A 27,637-nucleotide genomic window follows, 5' to 3' on the forward strand; every position below is an offset into this window, starting at 1 on the left:
AGATCGAGAGCATTTTGCATTGGGTAAAGACACACGATATTACCCATTGACTTTGCAACTGATTAAATAAGAAAACTCTACGATTATAGGGTCCATATCAACAGTGTACAAGAAAATTGTAGTTTATATAGAAATAGGTAAATGAACTGGACAAGAGACCAATTACAGCTGGTTACTCTTGTGCAGCTTTGCAAAGTTGCATATTACAAAAATTCTCTCATAATGGCAGACAAAAAAGACAGGATACCGGCTTCGGAGAACATTATATTTGCAAGTCAAATGAGGTTAATGCGGTTAACTTTCAACATATCCAGGTTCTGAAATCAAAGAAAGAAGTTGTTGGGCTATTTCACTATTAAAGCCTAGGGTAGCCATTACCTTGTGACCAGGTGATTCTTCTTCAGACCATATTCCAAGAAGCTGATGTACTGTGGTGACTTCCCCATCTTCACCTGCATTTTATAGAAGGATGTTAAATTCCAGTTTGATAATACATTGAGTCAGGGAGTACACGAAATCCCTTTCTAATGTTATCTAATCTGCTTATCATATCATCTAGGCAAAAGTCACAAAACTATCTATAGTGAAATTTTGATGAAGAAAAACAAAAGTCCAAGAATTATTTATTAGCTAAAAGCAATGAACAGTTATAAGTGTCCAGTTAAACAAAGTTCAGTACAATAAATAAGGGCAATATACACCTTAAATTTCAAACAAAAGTTTGTGAAATTTCTAAGAGCCAGATAATGTATATAGCAAATACCCACTAGTTGAAGTAGGTCCTATACTCCTATGATAGATCTCAGTATCTCACACTGCATATCTAAGTTGTTGGCAGGAATTTGGGGAACTTAGCTCAGCCACAAAACTGTGACATGTGTAGCGGTAACGGTGCGGTGCTTCCAACAGTTTGATAGAAGCAGGTAGAATAACTAGTTTGTCATCAGGAATAAATGCCAACATCTGGGGGTTCTACTTGCTACAACTGCCCTTTGGAATGTTTTTATAGCTGTTAAGGTTTGATAGGGTTAGGGATTTTCCCGGTCTGAGTTATCATATTGTTCAAGGAACCGTAGAAATAGAAATCAGAGTTACATGTTACAATGCCATTAGATGTAAAAGTAGTCGGTGCACTCGAGAAAAGATTCAAGGGAAGGTGAAGAGCCTATATGTGGGATAAATTATGCATACTCGATATCCAACTATTTCTTCATATATTTCTACAAAGTAGTACGTTAACTAAAAGTACCTTATAAGAGACAAAAGAAATGAACAGCTCCTGCCCGCTTAAAAGAAATAATTCAAACACCGGCAAGTAAACTTAAAACAACTCCAAGAAGGTGAAGTTAATACTTACCAGATTTTAGCTTTTGCTCAATAGCCCAGTCAAGTGCCCTCTGAGCTTCTTCGGTTAGAGGAGGATGCTCAGGACTGAAGAAGTACATATCGGCTTTTCCAAGCAACTTCACAATTTCTTCCCGCACTTTCATAAGTGTTATGCCATTTGCTCGCAAAATTTTTGAAGCCTGATTTGTTCCTTGAGAATTAAAAAAATTGTAATTCAATTACACTCATCTGGATGATATTTATATTCAAATGCCAATAGCAAAAGACCCAATCTGCAGATATGCATTAATTAAAACGTGGGAGAAATACTACTGATTCCACATATATAGAAACTTGGATGCAATAGGCCAATAGCTTAAGTTAGCATTCATGATACGTGTTCAGCCCTGTCAAAATGATCCCTTTTTTAGGCCCAAATTTTTTCAGAATGTGATGAGAAACCTACAATCGGGAACATTTATGTTAAATGCTCGCATTTCCGCATTCAACCAAATTGTGGCATGTCAGTTTATCAGGCTTAAAAGCCATTTTAGAAAGAAAAAAAATCTGAAAAGTTCTGTCCCCACCACAGCAGACTTCATAGCCAATTGGCCAAAAACCCATAATAGAACTTAACACAGAAGAGGCTCACATTACAACAGACTAACAAACACACAAACTTCTTCCCACGAAACATTATAACCACTCTCTTTTCTATAATTATCCTAGCAATCGGAAAGGGGGAAGATATACGGCAAAGCCCACACACGAGAATATACACATTCACTAAATATCATGGTATCTGAATACAATACTTAGGTGAACTAGGCAGCACTGCCATAAAGGTCATATGTTGGTAATGTTCGCTCATTGGTGCAGCTGATAAGCACCTCAGAGATCATGAGGAAAAAAAAAGGGTAACATTTAAGTTACATACTGTGGCATTCTTCTATTTAACAACATGGTAACCTGTCCATCTAGCACGATTAAAATTTAAAAGTCAAATTCGATTACTTCTCTCTAATAAAATCAGTCTTATGCAGCCAAAATCTGGAAATTTTGAGGTAGCAGTAAAGTAAATACATTGGTGTCTCCACTTCGCCACCATGTCCATGAGGCAACATTAATACATGATAACTAAGTGATCTCTTTCAATCTTCATGTCCATAATAAAATTTTAAAGGCCTAAATGAATACCAACAATACTACCAAAATATTACCAAGCTAACAATAGCAGCAGCAACACACTAATTAACAATGTGCATCAGCAAAGAGAAAATCCAACTATCCAAGTAACTAAATTTAACAACCGTATACATATACACAAATATAGACCAACCCTCAATCAAAATGCCCATAAGAAGTGCTTCTGTCCCAGTATTCGGATACTTCAGTTTCCTTGCTTCCAATTCACCCATAGCAAAAGACTTAATCGCCTTCGAAGACCACCTACATTCCACTCAACTAACTTCAACCAAACCTTTCCCAAAAAACCCAACAGAAAAATTTCAAGAAAACCAAATACAATCAAAACTCACTTGGGAACCTTAACAGCAGATGAAACCCCATCTGATTTCCTGCACAAAACATCATATAGATAAAAAATTAAGGCCTAATTACCACCAGTTTACCTAACACGCAATCATAAAATCAAAAAGGGTGCAATAAAAACTTACTTAGTTGGAAGACTAGACACCACAGTAGCAGTAATGGGTGATTGCTTTAAAGTTAGTGGCCTTAAATTTGAGGAGTGGAGAGAGAGCTTTGTTGTGCCTAGCCATGAGTTCTTTAAGCTATGGGGTTTGAGACTTTGGGTCAATGTGGGTGAAAACGGGTCGAATTTTGTGCAATCTGGTCGGGAGAATCGGGTTGCATTAGAGGTTTTACAGAAGGATTGAGTTGCAGCCATTTTTGAGAATAAAAATGACTTCTTGGTGCGGAGAGCTCTATGGATAGAAGTCGCAGCAAATGTAACTGGTAAAACGACGTCGTATTATGATATTGCATTAAGTTGCAATTTGTAAAGTAATTTTGTAAATTAATATTATTTTTTTCAGATTTTATATAATAAAAATAGTTTATGTTTTACCATTGATAAAATAATAAATTCTATATAATAATGTTCTTCTTACTTGGAATAATTAACTTATCGTATTTGGGCTGTCTCTTTATGAAATGGGCAAACCTTCTTCATTGTAGTGAGTGGACTTGTAGTTCGGTCATCAATCCAGCCCAAAGTTCAATTGGCCCGTGATGCCAGAAAAATCAAAGTAAAAATAAATAATTCAATTAAATAAAATATATACATATATTATATTTTGAGCAATGCTAGGGACCCCAAAATTTGTCCCAAATTATTTTCCCAAATGACGTGGCAAACACATGGCGGAATTTGGTTGGGTGGTTTATGTGCATACAGGGGGTCCCATTATTTATTAGTATGAGTATAACCAATCACAACTTGCCACATAGATTTGGGAAAAAATTTTGGGAACAAAATTTGGGGTACTTAGCATTTTCCTTATATTTTCTTGACATGAGAGATAGCGGTAGCGCCGTAGCATGCGAAGCACCTAGATCAGTAGTAGGGGTGGCAATCGTTTCGTTTCGTATACTTTCGTTTCGTGTATTTTCGTGTTTCGTGTACTCGAAGGTGAAACCCGTATCCGCCCGTTATTAATTTCGTGTACCTAATATGAAACCCGTATCCGATCCGAATCGTTTCGTGTATATTTCGTGTACTTTTCGTGTATATTATATATAAAAAATATTAATATATTTTTTAATCAAAAATTGGATTTAATATATATTTTCCTTTATAATTTATTAAATGTGAATGATATATTTATACTTGTATACAATTTTCTATAAATTTGTTAATGTATCTACAATATATATCCACACATACATATAAATATATACTTTTTACTCAATTATATATTTAATATATCATAACATATATATAATAAATATTATCTACAAATATTTCGTGTACTTTCGTGTATTTCGTGTACCCCAAATGAAAACCCATATCCGACACGAAATCTATCGTGTAATTTCGTGTTCGTGTACTTTCGTGTTTCGTGTATCGAAAATCAAAACTCATATCCATTTTTTTCGTGTCGTTTCGTTTCGTGTTAGCGTGTCACGTGTCAAATTGCCAGGCCTAATCAGTAGTACAAGTGGTAGATCTGTATTCTGCCGAAAAATTAGATTAGTTATATGGGGCTGTTTTAGTAAATTAGGCCTATATATTGGACCCAGATATAATCCTTAAAAATGGGCCTCCTTTAATATCTTAGATGTGCCATTTAGGTATAAGTTGGTCCATAATTAGATGTGCAGGCTCAGGTCCATCCAATGTCAACTTATTTCCCATGTTTAGAAGATCTAAAAGTAACTGCCTCCCAAATATTTTAAATTAATTATTGTTAGGTTGTTGCTCATGAAACTTAAAAAACATGTTTGGCCAAGAGCATTCAATTAATTTATTTACATAAATAAATATTTATTGTTTGATTGAAAATATTTTTATGTAAAACAAATTTAAATCTTAAAAATATAATGAGTAAAACGGGCGTGATCATATAGAATTTTCAATATAGTATGCTATGGAATCTCTTACAAATATATCACGAACATGTAGATATTCAACAAATATAACTAAATCAACATGAAGATGTTTATTATATTTAAAAATAAAAGAAATGTGTCATGGAACTCAACATTTTTTACATAATTTTTATTTATAATATATATTAATAATTTTTAATTCAGAATTTTACATGGTTTTTGATACCCTCCACAGAAAATTACTCAATTAAGTTGGTGAGCACAAGTTTTAAAAAAAAAAGAGTTGGTGAACACAGATTAGCTGTAATATTAGATGCCATGTGATTAATATGACCCTACATGTCATTTCTTGATGAATAAATTATTAGTCATTTCATCAGGTAGGTAAAACACATGGATATTGTTGGTTAGTACCTTCGAGGCTGCAGCAAACAAAATACAGTAACGATGGATTAGATTCTAAAACACGAGTAATTAGAATGAATTAATTGGTACAATAAACCAGTTTGTGGTTTGGAGTCACGTTGAGTAAAGGCTCACTGGTCCATTGTCATGTGCAATTTCTTGTCAGGAATGGATCGCACTGTACACTGTTACGTTCATGTTTCGCTCTCTTCAAAAAAAAGGGTTCAAGGTTCGCTTCTAATCCCATAATCAATGCATTAATACCCCGATAATAGCGCATGAGATCTTCAAAATCTTGGGGTCGTTTGGTTCGAAGAGTGGTATCGGGTTGGAATGAGGAATCGGGTTAAGCTGGTATGAGTTTGAGGTATCATATATGATATCATGTGTTTGGTTGAATGCTGGAATCAATATATGCAATTTTTGTAAAAAATAAGTTATTAATTTATATTAATTGAAAAAATTAATAAAATTATTATTGTTATATATTTTTGCATCATTGATTTAATTTTGTATAAAACATTAATATTTGATTACTTAAATAGAGACAGAAAAATCAAAAATGAATGGATACTCATACCTCCATCTCATACCCACCTCCCCACCTAGGTATCAAAAACTCATACCTTGGGGGTTTAAGGTATGGGTTTGAGATTATATTTTTACCAACCAAACACCAGGTATGGGTTTGGAATGGACAAACCCCATACCTGATTCCACATACCCATCAAACGACCCCTCTAGACTTATAAATTATTTTTTATACATAAAGTTAAATAGCAAGAAGTGATGATAGCTCAAGTGATAATTCTCATATACTTCCCATTTTAGTTGTGACTTTTGGTTTTGTGCCGGTCAAATTGACCAAAATTTAACTAAAATTTATTAATATTTTATCAATTTAAAAAGTAAAAAATATATGTCACCAGAAATAATTTTTAATCTATTTTAAGATGTAATTTTTAATTTTTTAAAATAATGAAAGAATGATTTATAATCTCTGATCAAAGATTAGTCAATTTGACCAACAAAAATAGAAATGGGACAACTAAAATGGGACGGAGGGAGTACCAATTTTAATCATAAAATTATGTGCATGTTTGTACACAATGAATTTCACAAAAAGTTGATTTTTACTTCTTTTTTTTTTTACATGTCTGTGCAGAAAATTTGGAACACGTTTAAAAAATTCATGAAGTTGAAAATTAAAATTGCTAGCTTTTTTATATACACTTACTTATTTTCGATATTTTTTTATAAATAATACTCTACTTCTTTGTATTTACCAAATATTTTAAATGAAATTATTTCAATATTTAAATAACTTGTGAATTATATTTATTTAAAACTTTTATAAGATCACAAATCCCGACACTTTAATAATTTATAGACCATAATATAAAACTATCACTTAAATTTTATTTTTACTTTTAAATAATAAATAATTTGTTTTTAAATTTATTCAAACACACTTTCGATAACCGTACGTTGTCCGGCCCGGATATATTTCCGGCCTCCGATTTCCCACTTTTGGTGTACCGAGTTGTTAGATTTCAAAAGGCTGTTCATACACATGCTCCGCACCGAGATAATGCGATTAAAAAATAAGACTTTTCATAGACATTGAGAAAAACATGAATTATATTATAAAATTAAAGTTCAGTGCAGTGCATGCCGCATGCGAGAAGTTGATACTCGTACATGGTAACCCATGCCTGCACGACTACGATATACAACTACAAGTCAACTATACTCAGATCCTGCAAGCTTGTAAGTTGTAGCTGCTGCTTATATTTTTCTGGCCCCGATTCGGGTACATGCATGTACTCATGCCGTATCGTATAATTAATTATTTTATGAACCTCTGCATGCCACGCTTCTGTAGTATACATCTTAGATTTGTAGTATATCGTCGAATAATTAGATGAGTTTAAGCGACGAGTTTGGTGATGGAAGCTGGTAAAATGTTGTAATCGGCATTTACGAGAAAAGAAAAAAGGAGCTATTTTTATTTGATAAGGAGCCTACGTCGTCTCAATATTTGATTATTTTGATAGCTTTAAGGAAAATTGTCATGATGTTGATTTCATGTCAACTTCAAATCTTTTGTTCGGTAAACTTGGAAGAAACCCTAAGCTGCATCCTTTTTTTTCATTTTTAGACTGATGCAGATGAAACAGAATTATTTTACCCAAAAGGAAATTGAACTCAGCTAAAGTGTGAAAAATACTGCTATCTTAAGAACATTATCATTTTGTATAGTTCGAAAATTTACTACTTTATCAATATTTAGTTATAATCGTCAAAGACAGCAACTTATATATATATAGTGATATTCTTTTCTTTTGTCATATACAGTGATCTTTCTTCGTACACGCATATATTATATCACTGATATTGAAAATATTTGAGTTTATAATAAATTTTATACTTATATTTTTTTTTAATAAATAATAATCAATCTTAAACTAATTATTTTATAATTTTAATTCTTATATATTTAATATAGATTTCATATCTGAAATAATATAATATTATATATTTAATATTCTAATACTATAATATATATTTAAATTATATATTTAATATTATGTTATTATGTTGTATTATATTTAAAATCAAATCTGAAAAATCAGGATTCAAAATCCAGAAATACAGTTTTTATCCGCTTATTTTATCATCTCTTGCAATATTTAATTTAATCACTTCGGGTGATGATTGACTCATGCTCTCATAGGTATTGTTTGACTTAGAGTTCACGTTATGGCAATCTTTCCATTGATACTTTTGTTTTGCAATTAATAACCTGATCCAGATTCGCAAGATATATTCGATTTTATATTATCATAAGATGATTTTGTCCCACATTTTGAGTCACGTTTAGAAGGTAATTATCACAAATTTGGCGCCATGATTTGGACCGCAAAGCCAAAATGTAGAAGCTGACCCATAGCCGACCGACACGTGGACCCCTTCCAGTTTGCCAAAGGACGGAACTTGACATATCAATTTTATTGGTTGAAAAAGAAAATGTGAAAATTCTGAAATTTACCACTGTGAAATTTATATAATGGCTCCATTGGTTTAAATATTTTTTTATAAATATGTAATTTATTAATTTTGACAAAAATATATAAATGTGTATTTGTTTCGAAAATAAATAATTTATTTATACAAATACACAATATTGAAATATCCTAAAAGGTGTTATGTAAATAGAACATTTTTACAAAATAATTATTATTTTCATTAAAAAGCATTCGAACATATCCTATATATCGAAGTATACTTCTTAAACGGTCAACAACTAGCGATTTTTCTTCGTGTTCGATTTTTTTTTTTTTTTTGAGAGAACTTCATGTTCGATTAGAAACTCAATATCGTCAATTATGTAATTAGAATTTTACATGCATGTGATTTTGTCTTTAATAAAAACATAAACTTTGTAATTAGAATTGAACGTACATATTTAGCAGGTGTTTGGATGAGTTTAAAATAAATGCTTATCGCTTAAAACAAAAAAGTGGAGTAGAAGTTAAAAACAAATTCAGACTTATAAGTGATTAAAATGTTTGGGAAATAAGTAAAAGTCATGAAATAGAAACTAGTATTCCTAGGGGCTGTTTGGCGATGGCTTAAAAGCCGGCTTCTGGGTTTATAAGTTAGAAGCACTTATTTCGTATCGTTTGTGTAAAAAGTCAAGAAATACTTATAAAAAGCTAGGAATGCTAGCTTTTGTTTCAAAACTTCTACTTATTTTCCAAACACTTTAATAATTTATAAGTCTTAACTTGCTTCTAAATTCTACTCCACTTTTTTATTTTAAGTAAGAAGCACTTATTTTAAATTCACTCAAACGGTCCCCTAATTTTTTTTAAGTATTTCTCGACTTATTACACAAATGACACGAATAAGTGTTTTTAAATTATAAACCCATGCTTGGGGGTTAAAAGTGTTTGTCAAACACCACCTTAATAAGTTAATATAAATGTATATCACCTTTGTCCCAACTAAGTCCTTTTTTTATCCACCCATTTCTATCTCATATCAGAATTAAACAAAAACAATTTAGTAGAAATATATCTAAATATGGTTAAAAAGTTATTTGTATTTTTTATACAATAGATAGTACTCCCTCTGTCCCATTTAATTCTATACGTTTCTTTTTCACTGCTCGACACGCACTTCAGTGCTCTTGTAAAATATAGTTCTATAATTTATTTTTAAAATTTTCTTTTTCTGAATAAAAATATAACATTCAAACTTTTATTCAGAAAAGAAAAATCTTAAAAATAAATTATAGAACTATGTAAAACAGGAGCATTAAAGTCCGTGCCGCGTCCCCGTCCCCCAATGTATACAACTCAGGGGGACGGAGGGAGTACAAATTAGTTGAAGTAATTTTGTGAATGATACTCCCTCCGTCCCACCCATTTGTTTACATTGGGTTTGGGCACGGAGGTTAAAAAATATGTATAAAGTAGTGAAAAAGAGGAAGAAAAGTGGGTGAAGTGGTGGGACCCATCGATTTTTAATATATAAAAGAGAGATAGTGGAGTAAAAGTGGTGTGAAAAGGAAGAAAAAATGATAAAGTGGTGGGACCCATTAACTATTTTGGAAAAGTTTTGTAATGTAAAGAATTGGGTGGGACGTCCAAAAAAGGAAACTGTAAAGAACCTGGTGGGACGGAGCGAGTATAAATTCTCCACAGAAATAATGTGAAAAGTAGGTGTCTTGTACCCGAATTCGGAGATGCCCTTGGACAAATAAACGATCTTGCGGCCTGAAATAAATGGGTACCTAGTCGGAGTTGGTGAGCTGATGTATACCACGTCAGAAGTAAAGGCAGAAACAATAAGCAAACATGCGATAGTGTTTCATGGCTCCCGGCACGTGAAAGGCGGACAATTAATTCAGAAAACAGAATTAAAATTGATGTCCAAAGGATACCAAATACTACGAATACATCGTCTTTTTTGAGAATTAACGGTTAATTGTTAACTGGTTGAATTATATGTTTTGAGTAGCTTATCGAAATAGATATTTTGACTAGCGAGTTGGATTAACAGTTTCTTGTAAATTTGTTTGATATATAACTATTTGATTATCTTTTTATAAAACATACCAAAATTCATAACACAAAAAACTTGTCAAAGTAGTTTTTTGAGTCTAAACCTTCATTTCAAACCGTTAACTATCAAATACTAACATTAACATATTGAAATGATCAAACTTTTAAAATGTCTCAAATCTCTAATTTTACGCCAAAATTCTAATTTCCAAGCACGGCCACCGCCCTAATGGTATAATCGTTAAGACTCTTAAATAAAAGATGTTTCATTGTATGTACTCCCGGCCCCCGTTCCAGGTTCTTTACGTTCACTAATGCACGTATTCTGAGTTTTCTATAAAATATAGTTATATAATTTTTTTGAATAAAAATTTAAACGTCAAATGTTTATTTAGAAAAAAAACTAAAAAAAAGAAAATGTTATGAAACTATATTTCATAACAACCTCAGAATGCGTGTCAAAAATTAACGCAAAGCTACCGAAAAAGAGGTAGTACTTCACTACGAAAAAATAGTGCCCGTTTTTTTTTTCCCGTATAATTATGTATTAAAATATATTAAAAAAATCAATTTCTTTAGTAAAACACTTTGAAGCGTTAAATTTTTCAAGCACCTCATTTTTATTTTTTTTGCGAGAAGTGAAAATTTTGAAGTTCTATAGAAAGATGATATTTTAGTTACTGACCTTACACCAGCTGGCAGCTGGCCAGCTGTGAAAGTGAAACCGACATGACCTGGACCCGCACCATTGTCGCAGTTAATTTAGAAAGATGGACGATGACTATGCAAGTTACCATTTTTATGTTATGCGCATAAAACCTGTTAGAATAATGTTTTTCGAAACTATATTTGTGTTTGATTAGTTTTGTAGATCAAGTCGAGTTATGTATCCATTTTTTCCCCGTTTTTCTGACATGTTTTATCTTAGCCGGATTTGTGATGGTTGACCGGAATATCGATTTGAAATTAGGTCTGTTATAGATTCTTGATATAGATTTTCGATAGGTGTTCTTGATTGTATGTGTTTGTAAGTGTGTGATTTGATCTTCTACATTAATCTTTTTAGTTTTTTAACATGTTTTTAGGTGCATGTAATATTGTTGAGTGTTTCGATATCAATTTATTTTGAATTATGGCGTTGCTTTTATATATTATATTTGTTTGTATATTTATGTGCAAATTTTTTAAAATGCAAGTATTCAATTTTTTCGGTTAATTTTGGAAAGGAATATATCTTGATAAATATTCTTTATGAATATTTAATAACATTTATGATGGTCTTTATTTATCTTCTTAAGGTTTAAATTTTAAATTTTATGAATTCATAATTTATCATGATTGTATGATTTTTAGGCAATAATTTAATTTTAATTTGGACTGACTTTAATTACGGGATCTCTCTTATTGGCTGTTCTTTATTTATCTTTATTAGTTTTAATTGTATCAGTTACGTTTTAAATTGTGATTGAATAAATATTCTTTATGAATATTTAGTACCATTTATGGGGGTCATTATTGATGACATTTTATGCCTTTAATGGCTTTTAGTGCCATTTTTATGGCTTATTTTACCATTTTGATGGTCATTGCATTTAATATATTTAATTACGTGTTAAACTCTAAATTATTAAATTTTAATGTGTCTAACCAAAGGATTTTCCTTTGGTTAGATATTTATTAATAATTCTATATTATATATATATATATATATATATATATATATATATATATATTTCCTCTCTATTTTTTTATATATAAACTCTTTTGTTTTTGTTTTATTAGATTTTCTTGTATATTAATTTATATTTTGTTTGATTGTTTTTTCTCAGGATATTGTGGAAGCGAGCTGTATGGGTATTCTTTTCTCATTCATTTAAGCTTTATTGTCTAAACGTCCGGAGTTATGCTTGCATGGCTTTCGGTTAGATGATAAACTTTCTTGAAAGAAAGAAATCCCAGTTGCGGTTTATTGTATTTCGATACAATTCATCTACGATTATGTAGACCATACAAAAAAAAAAAAAAAAGATTAATTTTAAATTTCATATCTCAAATCCTCACAATACGATGAATTCTTTCTAAATAATTAAATATAAAATTTTAATTTAAAATTAAACTAATGAAACAGATATATCATAATAATAATTTTATTAATATTTTTGATTAACTACATTAGTAACTAATTTTTCAAAAAATTTAATATATTGATTGCAACATATAGTTAAACACGTGATACCGAGTATCAAATATAATATTTTTAACCAGATTTTCTGTTCTAAGTATTAAATTTATGTATAGTCTTTACGATTTAAGTATGATGTTTTAAAATCATATGTAGGGTCTTTTTAGGGCATACACTAACAACTAATTTTGTTGGAAGTAGAAGACCTTTACTAGTCATGATTATTGTGCATACGTAAGGGTTCTTTAGCCAATTGAATACCTCCACCTATTCAAAAAATGGTTGTTAATATGTGCTCATGGACGCACACCAGAAAATCTGTTGTATGAATTATGTTAAGATTTTAAAATATACAAAATTCACTAAAAATTGCATAAAATTTATCATCTTATGAAGTTAAAAAAAAATTATTAACATTTAAATACCATAAAATTTAGTGAATTTAGACAATCTTAATCGAATATCATCAAGTATTTAAAGATAATTGATAATCCTTAATTGAGTATCGCTAACTTTTCCAGTATAGTTTTAAATCTTAATTAATTATACCATTATTTTGGTATATTTTTTAAAATCTAATTTAATTACGCCTAAAGAGTAAAGTTCTATTGAGACCATTTTTATTGGAGACCATGGAGACCACTTATGTTCTGGAATCAAAACACTATAAAATACATTATTTTGTGAAGTATGTTCAACAATATCATGTATTCATAAAAATCGTTGAATATCATCTATGTTTCATAAGTATATAATGTATGTTTTGCAAATTGAACAATGTCCTGCAAACTAAATATATTTCGTAGAATATAATATTTTGTAATGTTCTACATGCGAAACTTATATGATATTCAGGATTTTAAAGTGAAATAATAATTTTGTACAATATGATGTGCAAAACTATATATTTTGTAATGTTTTTATGCAATATTTCACTTGCAGAACATAAGTGGTCTACACAGTTGCGAATAAAAATGGTCTCGATAAAACTTTACTCAAATAATATAATCTTTTATTTTTGTTAGACCTGATTAAAGAATAAAAACGGTATGCTATCTCATCCTTTTTAATCTCAAAACCTACACCAAATCGAATTTTACAAGTAGGATATCTATTAAATATCGGATTTGACACAAACAATCCTACAAGGAAACTTTGATTTACCAAAATCCGGTGAAGATTTCATTGGATAACAACAATATTGTACGTACATTAATCTTAATTATTTAATTAGCTAATTAATCAACCACTTCTCTGCCGCCTCCACTCTCTATATATATCCAAAGGTTCGGACATAGAGAGTGAAACTAACGAAAGCGTGCTTTCGAGAAAAAACAACCCATCTTTAGTTGATCATAGTTCTTGAAGCTTAACTCAAGTTTCTGTATACTTGATCATCTGTTCTCGAAGAAGTTGAAGAAGATGGCTGCTTATTTAGATGAATATGTCATGCGAATGACCACTCCCAGGTTAGTCTCAAAACTAAATTTCTATGTTTCGATTTCAACCGGTTTCGGTTTCGATTTCGGATATAAATCAGTTAGAAAATCAGAGACCAAATTAATTGAATTTAACAGGATACTTGGTTTCAATTTTCAAACGATTATTCGAAAATTCGAACGAGTACTCGAATTTTATCAACAAGATTTAATTGATTTTCAATTTTTCCGATCATAGGTTTCTGTCGAAAACTAACTTTTTAACACTTTTGATCTTGTTGGCTTGTTGCAGGGTCAGGGTCGACAATGCTGGTTGTGCTAATGCCACTCGTGTTATGGTAAGCAATACCATCTAAGATTTAAGAAGCACCCAAGTTTTTATTTCTACACATGTGAAAATAAATTTGTTAAAAGGTCAATTTTTTGGGACTAATTTTCTCGTGTTTTTTCAAAGATTGACAGTGCAAGAAAACATGAAACTCTTCTAGAAGCAATTCAAGTTCTCACAGATCTGGACTTGTTGATCAAGAAAGCTTATATTTCTGCTGATGGAAAATGGTTCATGGATGGTAAGGTTAAGCATACTTAAGCAATCCTTTTGGTCAAATAATTTTATTTTTTCTGGATATTTTTACTGATCATGTTATGTAATTACAGTTTTTCATGTGACTGATTTGGATGGAAACAAGATAAGCGATGAGAGTGTGATCAACTACATCGAAAAGGTGATTCTCAATGTCTGATTCTTTTTTTTGTGTATCGTATTAATCAAAATTAGGATTTCTGGTTATTGAATTTGTGTTGCTTGTTCTGTTTTTACAGTCTCTAGGTAAAATCCATTGTGTTGATTCCAAAAGCATCGAGGGTTTAACAGCATTAGAGCTGACAGGAACAGATAGGGTCGGTTTACTCTCGGAGGTTTTTGCAGTCTTATCTGATCTGCAAGTTAATGTGGTTGAGTCTAAGGTGTGGACACACAATGGCAGAATTGCTTCTTTAATTTATGTTAAGGATTGTGATTCGGGGTTTACAATTGAGGATGAATTCAAGATTGATGGGGTTGAAGCGCGGTTGAGGAATGTGCTCAAGGGGGATACAGATATTAGAAGTGTTAAAACTTTGGTTTCTTTGGAAGTTACTCATACAGAAAGAAGACTTCATCAGATGATGTTTGCTGACCGTGATTATGAATGTAAACCGATAATGAGGACTAATGGCGATTCCCCAATTGTGATCATCCAAAACTTGGAGCGGGGTTATTCTGGCATCAATGTTTATTGTGAGGATCGACCTAAGCTCCTGTTTGATGTAGTCTGCACTTTAACTGATATGGATATCGTTGTCTTCCATGCGACTCTCAACACAACTGGGGACAGAGCTAATATGGTATATCTTTTTATCAGCATTTACAATTTTACAGTAATACCTTTTATGCAATGTAGTTTGATCTAATGTTAATTGTGTTTCAGGAATTCTTTGTTAGACATACAAATGGAACACTGATTAGCTCAGAAGTTGAAAGGCGATTCATTCTTTGCTTACGTGCTGCTATTGAAAGAAGAGCATCTGAGGTACTAGCTACTTTGTAATGTTCTGTTATAAATTCATTATATGATATCAGTCACTGTCAAATTTCCAATCTTCATCATTTGCTAACATGTTTTGTAATTTGTTAACAGGGCGTGCGGTTAGAGCTAAGTGCAGATGACAGACCAGGATTACTAGCTGATGTAATGAGAACCTTCAGAGAAGGCGGTCTCAATGTTACAAGGGCTGAGATCTCGACAACATGTGAAACAGCTCAAAACGTCTTCTATGTAACAGACGCGATAGGGAATGCTGCTGATACGAAGATTATTGAATCCGTCAGACAGAAAATCGGACATAGTAGGCTTAAAGTGAAGGAACTGCCTTTGATATATCATTGTAAGGCAGAAATGGATGATGAACCACCTTCTACTAGCTTTAGTGGGGCATTGCTGGTATCACTCGGGAGCCTAGTGAGAAGGAATCTACACTATTTGGGATTACTGATCAGGTCATATTCTTGAATGATTAGAGGCAACTTTGTTGGCAAATACTTTGCTTCAAGAGTGAGATTTTGTAAATAGATTAGGAAAAGATTAAAAGGGTGAGAACTGTTAATTGTGATAACAACTTGGAAATGTGGTACAACGAAAATAGTTATGAAAGTGTATTTAGCTTTACTAGATTAGGTAGGTTTCTAAAATCAGAAGAGATTACTTATGTCACCGAATCACCAATATATTACAAATTTGCATCTGTGAATAGCGGCCCTTGTTAATATAAATTTTGGTGGCTGACTTGTGAATATATTTTTCAAGATGGGTTATTTATTTATGTTAAATTTTTATATTTATTTAACATGTATATTGTTGAAAATGACACATGCATGAAATATACAAGTATATAGTATATATAAGATATCATATTGTAAGAGCATCTTCAAGAGACTCTCTAATTGAACTCTTAAGTGGAAAAGTAAGGAGTCATGTCCAAAATAGAGTCTCAAGAGACTCTTAAAGACTCTTTAAAAAGTTAAGAGCTCATCCTCTCTACTCTTTTTTAGAAGCCACAACTTGGTCCTTAACTTATTTTTATCAATAAAAAATTATTTTCCTCTAATTCATCCCCACTTTTGAATTTAGATCTTTGTTATAATGGAGCCCAACATAAATAGAATATGATATAAGGAAGAAATACAGTGAGTATTGTTAGAGTTCATACTCTTAACTTTTTAGTAAATTGCTAAGAGTTATATTTTTTATATTATATTTAGAAGCAAATTAGAATTATTTTTTTTTGACGAAAATGGAGATATATTAGACCGGACAATCAGCCAAAATACAATAAAAACTACGATCAAAATATAAATATGATTTACTTCACTTTTGTAATAAAGTAAAAACGAGTAACGGGAAATAGCTAGCCACGGAGGACTAGAAGTTGCATCTTTTTATAAACGTGAAAGCAAGTTCCACTTGAGGGAATATCAGAATATTTGTGTGCGTGTTATTTAACTCCTCTTTCATACATGTTTAATTCGCTGCATAATGCACCTTCAACAACTTTGTCTAGAAACAGAAATAAAGGTCTCTCTTGATATATACTGTGTCACAATAGAGAAATTGGAGTGTGTGACCGAATTTAAAAACTCAATTTTCGATATATAAATTAGAAGTATTTATCCATACCGCTTGAGTAAAAAATAAAAAATATTTATAGAAAGTTGAAAATATCAACTTTTATTTCATGGTTTCTACCTTTTTGTCAAACATAAATAAATATATAAATAACCGAATACAACATCTACATAATTATATAATATTTACCAAAAATACAAAATAATAATCATTATTTTGAAGATAGTTATTCTTCAACCAATTTATTTAAAAACATTTCACTGATTTGAATCTTAAAAATATTTCATACCTTAATCGGTATAGCCTGTCCCATATCATCCTTAATTTGCCGTTAAAACCAGGCTGGTAATAATCTTTTACAGCTGTGATCAGCCTATACTACCGAAATTTCACACCCCCCTATTTTATTAACTGATTTTGTTAATCAGTGTGTTCATTTTTAGTATTCCTTGTTACCGTAGACTGGGAACACAGAGGAAACATACAATCTAAAACATGAGCTTGATTATATATTGCATCGTTTAACTTAGCGTGTAGGCACATGTTAATTATTAAATTTAATATATTTAATTTGTTTTGAAAGACGGAGTTTTGTATATAAGAATTAAATATACCAAATATGATAGGTAGTGTGTACTCATTAAGACACCATAAAAAAACCATTATATATAAAGCTTAACAGACCACTAAAAATAATACTGATACGAAACAAAAAACCATCCGTGATCCTAAACATCCATCTACTGCACCGTGCAATCAGATTTCTTAAAGGACACGGTCTTACTAACCAAGTCAAAACCAACCAAATGATTCATCTGCAGCAAGTTTCCGAATACAGGGCCCCGAGCTGTACGTGCTGGTAGCAAAGAGAGGCAACCAACACCCTCTGCGACTTCTAGGATGGTGTTTGATGCATCCAATTCGACATCAGCTCCGCTAAAATGAAGCGTAACAGTCGGCACCTCCTTTTCGAATCCTTGATCCTTCTTGTAACACAAGCTGAAGTCGCTCAAGTCTCCTTGTGGCGGCTTTAGCGGTGGAGAAGATATACTAGCCTTGAATTCGTCTTCGATTTTTTGGTAGAAATCGCTTGGGAGGAAGGATAGTGTAGTACCCGAATCGATGATTATGTTGCCTTCATCCGCGTTAAGTTTATTCGAATAAATATTCGACTCGTATTTTATATATGCATTTCCGACACTAATGCTCTGGAGGTTGAGATAGTAAAATGTGTCGGGATCTTTGGTGTAAAACGGAGTCGAGACGACTCCGGGTCCCGACACAACTGCATTGCTTCCGAAACTGACTTTGCTAGTCACGTTTGCGCCCAACGGCACAAGACAATATGAAAATTTTGTGGTTATTGTGTCGCTCAACTGATTGACGAGTGACAGCTTGCCATTGCCGAGGCCGACAATGCCGGTTGTGAATTTGCCGAATGTGCCACCATTTGTGTGGCCACAGCCGAATGTAATATTCGGCAGAGTGACCGAATTGCCCGAAGTTGATTCGAATGTGAATGACTCCGAAGAAAGATCGCCCCTACTAAATGACTTGTCTCCGTACGAGGCCTCGTACCCACACTTGCTTTGGACACAAGAAGTTTGCGGATAAGATTCGCAAGCTTTCGATTGGCACGATTGGGTTTCGTAAGTCGAAGAATTACTCGGGTCGAATAAAGGGCTGTCTTGCTTGTAACATCTTATGCATGGCTTGCATTGCGTCCAGACCAAAGCGCTGCTGGTATCCGCCACTGCGAGGAGGTCTAGCGGTGGAGTACCGACGGAGATTTTCATGAGGTACGTGGAGGGGACGGGGGTGAGGGGAGATTGTATTGTTTGTTTGGATGAAGAGAGTTTGGGTGTGTACAAGTAAGTTGATCGAGCCTTTGCATGGCGAATTGAGTTTCGGAGATTTTCATAGTGAGTGTTTGATGGATTGAAGTATGGCGAAAACTGGGAATCGCGGTGGATCAAGTCGACACTCAAGCCGAAAGATTTGGCTTCTATGCAAGAACAGAAGAAGTTGAGAGTGATGATGAGAAAGAGAGTTTTAGTGGCCTCCATGATTTGAATTTTGCAAGAAAAGTGTGGGAAGTGAGGTTGTGGAGAAGTAGCAATTTAAAGGAAATGACAAGAGGAAATCATGGATTAATTGGTACTGTATGATCAGGGCGAGATTAATATTTCCTTTTCAAAGAAAAAAGCTGTTTAAAATTAATTACTCTAATTATTGTAAAGCATTCACATGATTAACTTATTTATGTGCAACTTTTTTTCTGCATATCATTCCATGTACTTATTTATTGATTTATTGATTGGATACTAATTTGTGCATGTAAGTGATGCATTTTCCTTTATTTTCTAATCATATTTAATTGATTAGTTGATGATTGTCCCGAGATTGCTTCGGAATTAATACAGGATTAGTATTTTGAATTTATCTATGTGCCTAGCTATATGCACAAGGACGAACAATATTGGATGTTTGGGTAGAACCCCTTATTATTTTTATTTTTTTAAAGTGGTAAAAAGTCTAGTTCGTGTAATGATCAGTATTCAAGAACTCTGATGTGATAAAGTGATAATTTTTCCGGTCTCAGAGATATCACTTTACAAGATTATATTGTATTAGGTTTCTGTAATATTTGGATGTTCTCCCTTGTTATTGAAGAATATCAGATACTTGCAGCTTCTAAGCTTGCAGTCGCCAGGATCGAATGCAAACAAACTTTTTGTACCAGCAGCTCATGCTCTCATATCTATATCTAGTTTAATATTTTTAAACTTTTTTTTAATAAAAAACTAACCATAAGTCATGGGTTACCGAAAGATTGCTTTCATTTTCATTATCATATTTTTAGTAACACATAAGTCATTAATAAGTCAAAATTACCAAAACAAATATTTTAAACTATAAACTTATTACATTCAGTCATGTTAAGTCAAAACATAGTTTGCAAGTATTTTTTATTGTTGCTTCCCTGAATTCCTTGCACTAGAAATGTTTTCGTGCAATGAGAACAATAATACAGTCATGCAGCCCAGAATTAAGCCCTGAATACTGAAGTTGTATAGCAAAGTTGTAGCCTGTAGGCGTAAATCCACAAGGAAACTCTATGATTTTTGCTTCCAAGCCTGACCTTTCAAAAGAGTCTTGAAAAAGACTTTCTTTCTTAAAAAGCACAACAATGTCTATCGAATTACTCTGTAAAAGTATAAAAAGATATCCCTGAAGTCTGATGAAGAAATGCACATCTTTCCCGTTTGTTTATTAGTATGTAATACGCGATGAAAGCTGCTCTAGTTTATCCGTTACTTCTAATTCTACTTCTATCTGCATTCGCTTCTCTGCTGCTCCTTAATTTCTCTGTGTCGTATGACAATCTTCTTATGCTTTCATCTACACATATCTTTCGATACTCTGTGTTCAACAGCATTATATTTGTCATTCTAGCCAGGAGTTTTCGGTCATCTGCTGGTGAAGCTGATGAGTTCTTACATTTTGCTGAATTGCTTAGTCAAGAAATGGAGGAGCAAACTGAAGGACGAGAGTATGCTAGTGAGGACAGCAGTGGTCATGGTTCGGATGATGATGACTCTCACTGTGGATCAGGCGGGTACGAGGATGACTATGAAGACGATAGTCATGACAGCGAGATGGGCTATATTGAGGATGATGACAATGAAACTGATAGTGACTTGGAGAACAAAGCTGAGGCATTCATCTCTAGGGTCATAGCAGGATGGAAGGAAGAACTAATGATGGATAAATTATTAAACTACAGTGAATATTGGAAAGATTGTAAAGACTAAAATGATGGTTAAGCTTCACAAAAGATGTGGAAACACAGACAATCTGCATTGTTAACTTGAATTATTTGAGAATCATGCAAGTTAATAAATTGCACAGTTAAATCTCGGAAACATTTTGAACTGCAGAAGAGATTGTGCCTATATCGTATATTCGTATATAACAAGTATACTAACTTGGCCACAAAAAAAAAAAAAAAAAAAAAAAAAAAAAAAAGGTATACTAGCAAACTCTATAGTTTTGTTCACTTGGAATGAAATTTAGTCCTAATGAAATGAATTTTTTACTTTAACATATGTTTTTTTTTGAAGGCATACTTTAACATATGTTGATTAGAAAAATGTTTATAAATTTTATTTCTTCAATCATTCCATTGTTTATTTGAACTAAAATTTTAATTCACATGTTTTGGAAATAAATATTCATTTCATTTCTACATGATATTTTCATACAATATCTATCACAAGAAATTTAAAGTCATTCATATATAATATATATTTTAAGATGAATTATTCATATTTAGTTAATATTATCTCATACTTTCTTCTTTTTTCATAAAATTTTTATATAATTTATATTTCATTCTCGGATTCTCCTCTTATTACATGCATCTAACTGAACAGTGAGTCCAGCGCACTCCCAATCCCAGCATTTTGTGATACTGTTTTGTTCCAGAGGCCAAACACTTGCACCATCAATTTGCCCCTGTTCCAGGTTTTTTAATGAATAAAGATTTGTTTGATTTGCAGGTTGGACTATTACGATGGAGATTCAAACTTAATAATATTATTGTATGTTTTGTTCAATGAAATAATTTGATTTTTCGGATTAAAGATTTGTTTAATTTGCGTGGTGGATAACAGTGATAGGAGATTGAATTTTAAAATATTATTATGTAGATGTAGTTTAACAAAACTATTTGATGATGGGTTAAATAGGATTATTTGATTTTAAAGGCTAAAAGCTTGTTTAATTTACAGGATGAATTATAATAAAGATCGAAATTTAGTAATAGTATTTTCCGAGGGTCGGTTCAATTAAATTATTTGATTTATTTTAGAATTTCTTATTTATTTAAAAATCTTCGATTGATTTCAATTAAATTTTAAAATATATTTTATCGATTAGTAATCGTTCTGAGTAAAAGTTTCTGATTTTCCGGAAAAAAAATCGATATCGATATGATTATCAATAGATGGGTGGATGAACATATTAGTCCTTCCATCCCAAATTACATGACCTCGTTGATTTTGGGCACACAGTTTAAGTTTCATTGACCGCATAGGTACATGACTTATTTTTAAAATTTTATTTTTCAAATAAAAATTAAAATATAAAATTTTCATTTATAAAAGAAAAAACAAAAAAATAAATTTCGGAAGTAGACGGTTAATGCACCTAAAGTTAGCTGAACTCATCTAATTTGGGATGGAGGTAGTAGTTCCGACGATTTCAATTTAAATTGATTTTTTTTTTGTAAGGTCAATTTAAATTGATTTATTATCTAATTTTCCTAGGGATGGACATTTACACCGCCCCGCTCGATCCCGACTTGATCCCCGCCCTGTTCGGGTCGGGGATTCGGGGAATTTTTCGGGGGCGGGGCGGGGTCGGGGATTGGTGTCTCACCGCCCCGATCCCGACCCCGATTATATATATATATATATATATAAAATATATATTTATATATATTATACTAAATATATTACTAGAAATAGATGAACTTTATAATATAATTAAAAGTAAAAAATAATCTTTATTTTTATTGATTGATTATAAATATATTGTAGTATAATATATTTTATTATTTAAATTGTTGTTTATTTATATTAGAAATCAATTTTAATATGATTTGATGTTGAAAATATAAGATAATATTAATTTTATTATTATATTAGGAGTTAGTAGTTTGTTTTTTAACTAGAAAGTATATTATATATTATAAAATTATTATTTTTTTATTAAAAAAAATTCCCCGAAATCCTGCGGGATCCCCGTTCGGGGAGGGGATCGGGGAGGAAAATAATCCCCGTTCGAGGTTCGGGACGGGATCGGGTAGTGGTATTAAATTCGGGGATCTGAATTGGGGATAGCACTCCCGCCCCCGAAGTGGCCCCGTGCCCATCCCTAAATTTCCCACAATACTTTGGTTGAAAATCCAAATTTTTACCTCACCCCTCCGCCGACCTCGTCCCATTTTCCGACGACTCCCTTCTGTAATTTTTGAACTGGGTATTCAAGAAAATCTCAATAGGAATTTTTATTATTCGTTTAAATAGAATTGATGGTGTACAAAGATATGAATGATGCTTCATCTGATTATCATGGTACTCTAAGAACTGAAACCCTTGTCACTGGATCAGTCCCTGACGTGGGTTTTTCTCCGGCGCCGGTGGTTTCTCCGGCAGGTGGGGATTCAACAGCTGCCACAGAGGATAGAGGTAAAAAATTTAACCCTTGTCAAATTATTAATTTTTACAGCTTTGAAATCTTGAAGTTCTTGTAAATTGGGGACAATTTTTGTGTATCATATGTTAGTATGTCATGTTATTCTAAGCCCGGGTGGTTCGAAACTTCGAAAAAAACGTGACTTAAATTTTAGTGTCTGTGTGGAATGAATTATAATTTATAATGAATGTATAAGATTTCAAGGGAGGTTATATGTAGATATTCGATTGTTATAGAAGATATTACTTGATGACCTGATTAAATTATGTTGTGATTTAGGGTTATGATTGTGATAGTTTGATCTATTTTCGAGATATAAGTGCAATTAGGTGTCTTTGTAAAGGCTGTTTTGTGTACATTGTAATTTTTGTACATAAGAGAGACTTGAATTGTAAGGCACATTGGTTTGTTTAGGATAGGTTTTACTCATTGAGTTATTGTGCTGCAGTTAAGGAGAGGTATTGTGAACAAAGAGAAGCTCTGCCAGGAGAGCCTCGATGTGTTATATGCGGGCGCTATGGTGAATATATATGTGATGAAACTGATGATGATGTTTGTAGTCTGGAATGTAAACAGTTACTTCTTTCTAAGATTAATAAATCAGAACAGTCAGACACTGTTCCACCTCCCGCTAGACTACCCACATCTGATGAATGTTATTATGTAAGAGATACTGGCACCAAAGCGGACTGCCAGTCTTTGGAAGAGAACCAGACTGAATTGCTTAGACTAAAGCTTGATATTTCTGTGAAAGGGAACTGCGTACCTGCTCCTATATTGTCCTTTGCTTCTTGCAACATTCCTCGTAAACTTCTGGAAAATATAGAAGTTGCGGGATATGAAATGCCAACCCCTGTCCAAATGCAAGCAATCCCGATTGCTTTAAAGGGTCAAAGCCTTCTTGTCTCAGCTGAGACAGGTTCGGGGAAAACTGCATCCTATATGATTCCTGTTGTGTCTTATTGTGCTCAGTTTAAACATGAGCAGTCTTCAAAGATGAAAAAACCATCAGCAATGGTTCTTGCCCCAACCAGGGAACTCTGCATACAGGTGGAGGAACAAGCCAAGTTGCTTGGAAAGGGACTGCCTTTTAAGACGGCTCTTGTTGTTGGTGGTGATCCCATGGCGAGACAACTTTATCGCATCCAGGAGGGTGTGTCTCTGATTGTAGGAACCCCCGGTAGGCTAATAGATCTTTTAACTAAGCATGATATGGAATTGGATAGTGTTTCTATGTTGGTCCTTGATGAAGTGGATTGCATGCTTCAGAAGGGCTTCCATGAGCAGGTGATGCAAATATATAGAGCTCTATCACAACCCCAAGTTTTAATGTATTCAGCAACAATCTCGAGGGAAGTTGAGAAATTGGCAAGGTTAATGACAAATGATTTGGTTATAGCCACTGTCGGAAAACCTGGCAATCAAAATTCTTCTGTAAAACAGGTAACAATCTGGGTGGAATCAAAGCAAAAGAAGAAAAAACTTTTTGACATATTGACAAGCCAGCAGCACTTCTTGCCGCCCGCAGTAGTTTTTGTTGGTTCAAGACTTGGTGCGGATCTCCTTTCTGAAGCAATAACAGCCACTACTGGAGTGAAAGCTCTATCAATACATGGAGAGAAGCCGATGAAGGATAGAAGACAAATTTTAAAGTCATTTCTGATGGGTGAGGTACCTGTGCTTGTGGCCACCAGCATTTTGGGTCGAGGAGTAAATCTCTTCGGTGTAAGACAGGTTATTATGTTTGATATGCCAAATTCCATTAAGGAGTATATTCACCAGATTGGAAGGACATCGCGGATGGGAGAGGAGGGTACATCAATAGTTTTCATAAACGAGGAAGACAAAAAGATATTTCCTGAGTTGGTTGAATTCTTAAAATCTTCTGGGGCTCCTATCCCAAGAGAGCTGGCTAATTCGCGGTACATGATGAGATCTTTCTCATCTAGTTCGGGAAACAAGAAGAGGAAGCATGGTCTCTGAGGTTTACAACTTCTGATTGTTGTTTACATTAAAGACGTCATAGAAAGGAATATATAGTATCTGATGCAAGTTTTAGCATGGTAACTTTAGCTTTATGTTTTAATCTTGAATTGAGTAATGGAAACGTGATGGACTGACTATTTTTTTTAATTTCAAATTTTAACTTCGAATATGTCTTTTAGGTCTTCAGGAATGCAAATATTTGTCCGTCCTGAGTCATGGAGGCTGTCAGGTAGTTAAAAATATTAGTAGCTCTTTTTTCCCCTGCATATTTCAGATATTATGGGTCACCGAGATTCTTTAGTTGTATTAATTTGTATGTGACTTTTGTCAGCCATTTACTTTCCAGGATATGCCTCTATCAGAGCTAAAACGCAATAGCAGGATATTATCATTTTTAGTTAGGCTCATCACTGCCAGATGCTAGAGTATCATGTGTTAGAGAGACGCCTGTGTCAGAGGTAGAAAACAAGCACAGGGTAACTGTAGCTTTGGATAAGGCTTGTACTTGCTGGAAGAATGAGTATCATGTATATATATTCTAAACAGGTCAGAAATACATCCCAACATACTTTGTGTCGATAGGTTGGAATAGAACGGAGTAGTTGAGAATGGAACAAATAGAAACATTAATCTCGTCTTTATCTATATGTGTGCCCTTGTTACAATTCAGCAGATTATGCTATTTTGTCCCCTATCAGTTGTGCGATGCCAATATATTTTCAGTTGATAATTTTGGTTTTGAGCTGCATCATCTTGTCCACTCTCTGACTCCTATCTGTCAACATATTCTGTGTTGCTTGGTTCGAATGGAACGTTGTGGTTTGAGAATGTTAATTCCGATGCCGATTTTTATCTATATCTATATGCATGGCCTTTTTATATTTCAGCAAATGAGCAAATTTTGCTAGAATTCATTCATTTCATATCACTGGTGCAAAGCCATTTTATTCTCAAACTCTATATTTTCACTATCTTGATTTCAATCTGCAGCATCGCTCTCAATTCCTATCCGTCATTCTTCAATTCCATCATTATGTGTGCAAAGACTCTTAGTATATGATACCCCTATATGTTCCTCTAATATTCAAAAAAAAAATCAAAAGTTGATGTATTGAATCTTTAGTTCCCATTTATGTTGCTAAAATTTAGATTTTGAAGATGTCCATGAATATCTTCTGTTTGATTCAGCTACCCTAATTCAAAATCTTTAATATCCGTGTCCATGAATATCACCGTTAGTTTTGTAAAATGAAAAGAGTATTACTGGTACCTAAATCTGATTATTCTTATGAATTGGGCGCGAGATTTCCGCTGTGAAACTTCCATGCAAAATATTTCCTTTGCCTGGAAATTTCATTGCAACTTGCTGACTTGTAATGCAAGTGCAACTCATCATCATCATCCTTTTTACCAATAATAATTAATATTCAAATTATTCAACGGCAAAGTACTATATTATGGTTTTTTAATTATAACATATTATTATGTAGTAGTTCTTTAATAATATTTATGTCTAACAGCTTAAGTTTATATTATATCGACAACAGATTGCAGTTTGTACAAATATTAAGCCTCCAAAACAAATTATTTTGCAGAGCTGTGTTGAATAAAAATATATTTTAAAGACAGTCTGGTGAAAAAATAATAATTTTTTTGGGGGGGATAATTGCATTTCTCATTTCCACTTGCACAACACGAGCAATTCGAACACAACAATCTAGAAACTTTCTAACCGTGTCCGACTAAAAAACAAATTAAGTAGCTTCCTCTGTGAAAAATACAAGATTATATTGAAATATACTTAAGTAGTTTGATTTTTTAGCACATTTCTAAGTTTTTTTAACCGTCTAGTAAAACTTATTATTTTTAAAATTTCTTTTGCTGAATTACAATAGTAATCAGATATTTTTATTCAAAATCATAAAATTTAAAATATAATGATCCTTACTATATGATCAAAGGACTTAAAAAAATATGTCAAAAAGTCAAACGATCTATATTTTACTTAAAAATGTATGTCAGCAAGTCAAACCACCTATATTTGAAAACAGATAGATTACTGCATTATTTAAGAAACGGGTTTCCTATAAACTAAGCCAAACATCACTCAAGTCAATCAGATGCAATTATATTGGCAAACATGCTTTCCAGGGAACTTCTTTTCTGAATTCCTTGCACTCGTGGTTTTGTGCAGTGAGAACAGTAATACAAAGTTATACAGCCCCGTGT

General features: G+C 32.7%; 4 protein-coding genes across 6 annotated transcripts; 2 read left to right on the top strand and 2 right to left on the bottom strand.

Annotated features, from left to right (window-relative positions):
* Positions 1-62: 62 nt before the first annotated feature.
* On the bottom strand, positions 63-3,293 carry LOC108206562 (ATP-dependent Clp protease ATP-binding subunit CLPT2, chloroplastic). The gene is made up of 5 exons (XM_017376901.2): positions 3,003-3,293; positions 2,865-2,903; positions 2,666-2,775; positions 1,358-1,537; positions 63-452 (listed from the first exon to the last, which is right to left on the bottom strand). Exons 1-5 carry the CDS (start codon positions 3,233-3,235, stop codon positions 295-297), a joined length of 720 nt encoding a protein of 239 aa, XP_017232390.1. The 5' UTR covers positions 3,236-3,293; the 3' UTR covers positions 63-294.
* A 10,558-nt stretch (positions 3,294-13,851) lies between these two features.
* Positions 13,852-16,333, top strand: LOC108207022 (ACT domain-containing protein ACR8). The gene is made up of 7 exons (XM_017377488.2): positions 13,852-14,027; positions 14,290-14,335; positions 14,452-14,566; positions 14,655-14,722; positions 14,820-15,383; positions 15,467-15,568; positions 15,677-16,333. The coding sequence occupies exons 1-7, from the start codon at positions 13,981-13,983 to the stop codon at positions 16,046-16,048; spliced, it is 1,314 nt and encodes a 437-aa protein (XP_017232977.1). The 5' UTR covers positions 13,852-13,980; the 3' UTR covers positions 16,049-16,333.
* Positions 16,334-17,901: 1,568 nt separating this feature from the next.
* LOC108208480 (aspartic proteinase CDR1) lies at positions 17,902-19,227 on the bottom strand. Its single transcript, XM_017379014.2, has one exon. The coding sequence runs from the start codon at positions 19,225-19,227 to the stop codon at positions 17,902-17,904; it is 1,326 nt and encodes a 441-aa protein (XP_017234503.1).
* Positions 19,228-23,084: 3,857 nt separating this feature from the next.
* Positions 23,085-26,154, top strand: LOC108206340 (DEAD-box ATP-dependent RNA helicase 41). Of its 3 annotated transcripts, none has more exons than XR_001804089.2 (4): positions 23,085-23,415; positions 23,871-25,485; positions 25,588-25,637; positions 25,740-26,154. XR_001804089.2 is itself a non-coding variant. In XM_017376603.1 (2 exons), exons 1-2 carry the CDS (start codon positions 23,259-23,261, stop codon positions 25,403-25,405), a joined length of 1,692 nt encoding a protein of 563 aa, XP_017232092.1. In that variant the 5' UTR covers positions 23,085-23,258; the 3' UTR covers positions 25,406-25,581. The 3 variants fall into 3 exon arrangements, 1 of the variants encoding a protein (XP_017232092.1); XR_001804088.2 differs by having other exon boundaries at positions 25,755-26,154; XM_017376603.1 differs by lacking the exons at positions 25,588-25,637; positions 25,740-26,154 and having other exon boundaries at positions 23,871-25,581.
* Positions 26,155-27,637: the final 1,483 nt, after the last annotated feature.

The sequence above is a fragment of the Daucus carota genome, chromosome 2, assembly GCF_001625215.2.
Source record: "Daucus carota subsp. sativus chromosome 2, DH1 v3.0, whole genome shotgun sequence".
NCBI lineage: Eukaryota > Viridiplantae > Streptophyta > Magnoliopsida > Apiales > Apiaceae > Daucus > Daucus carota.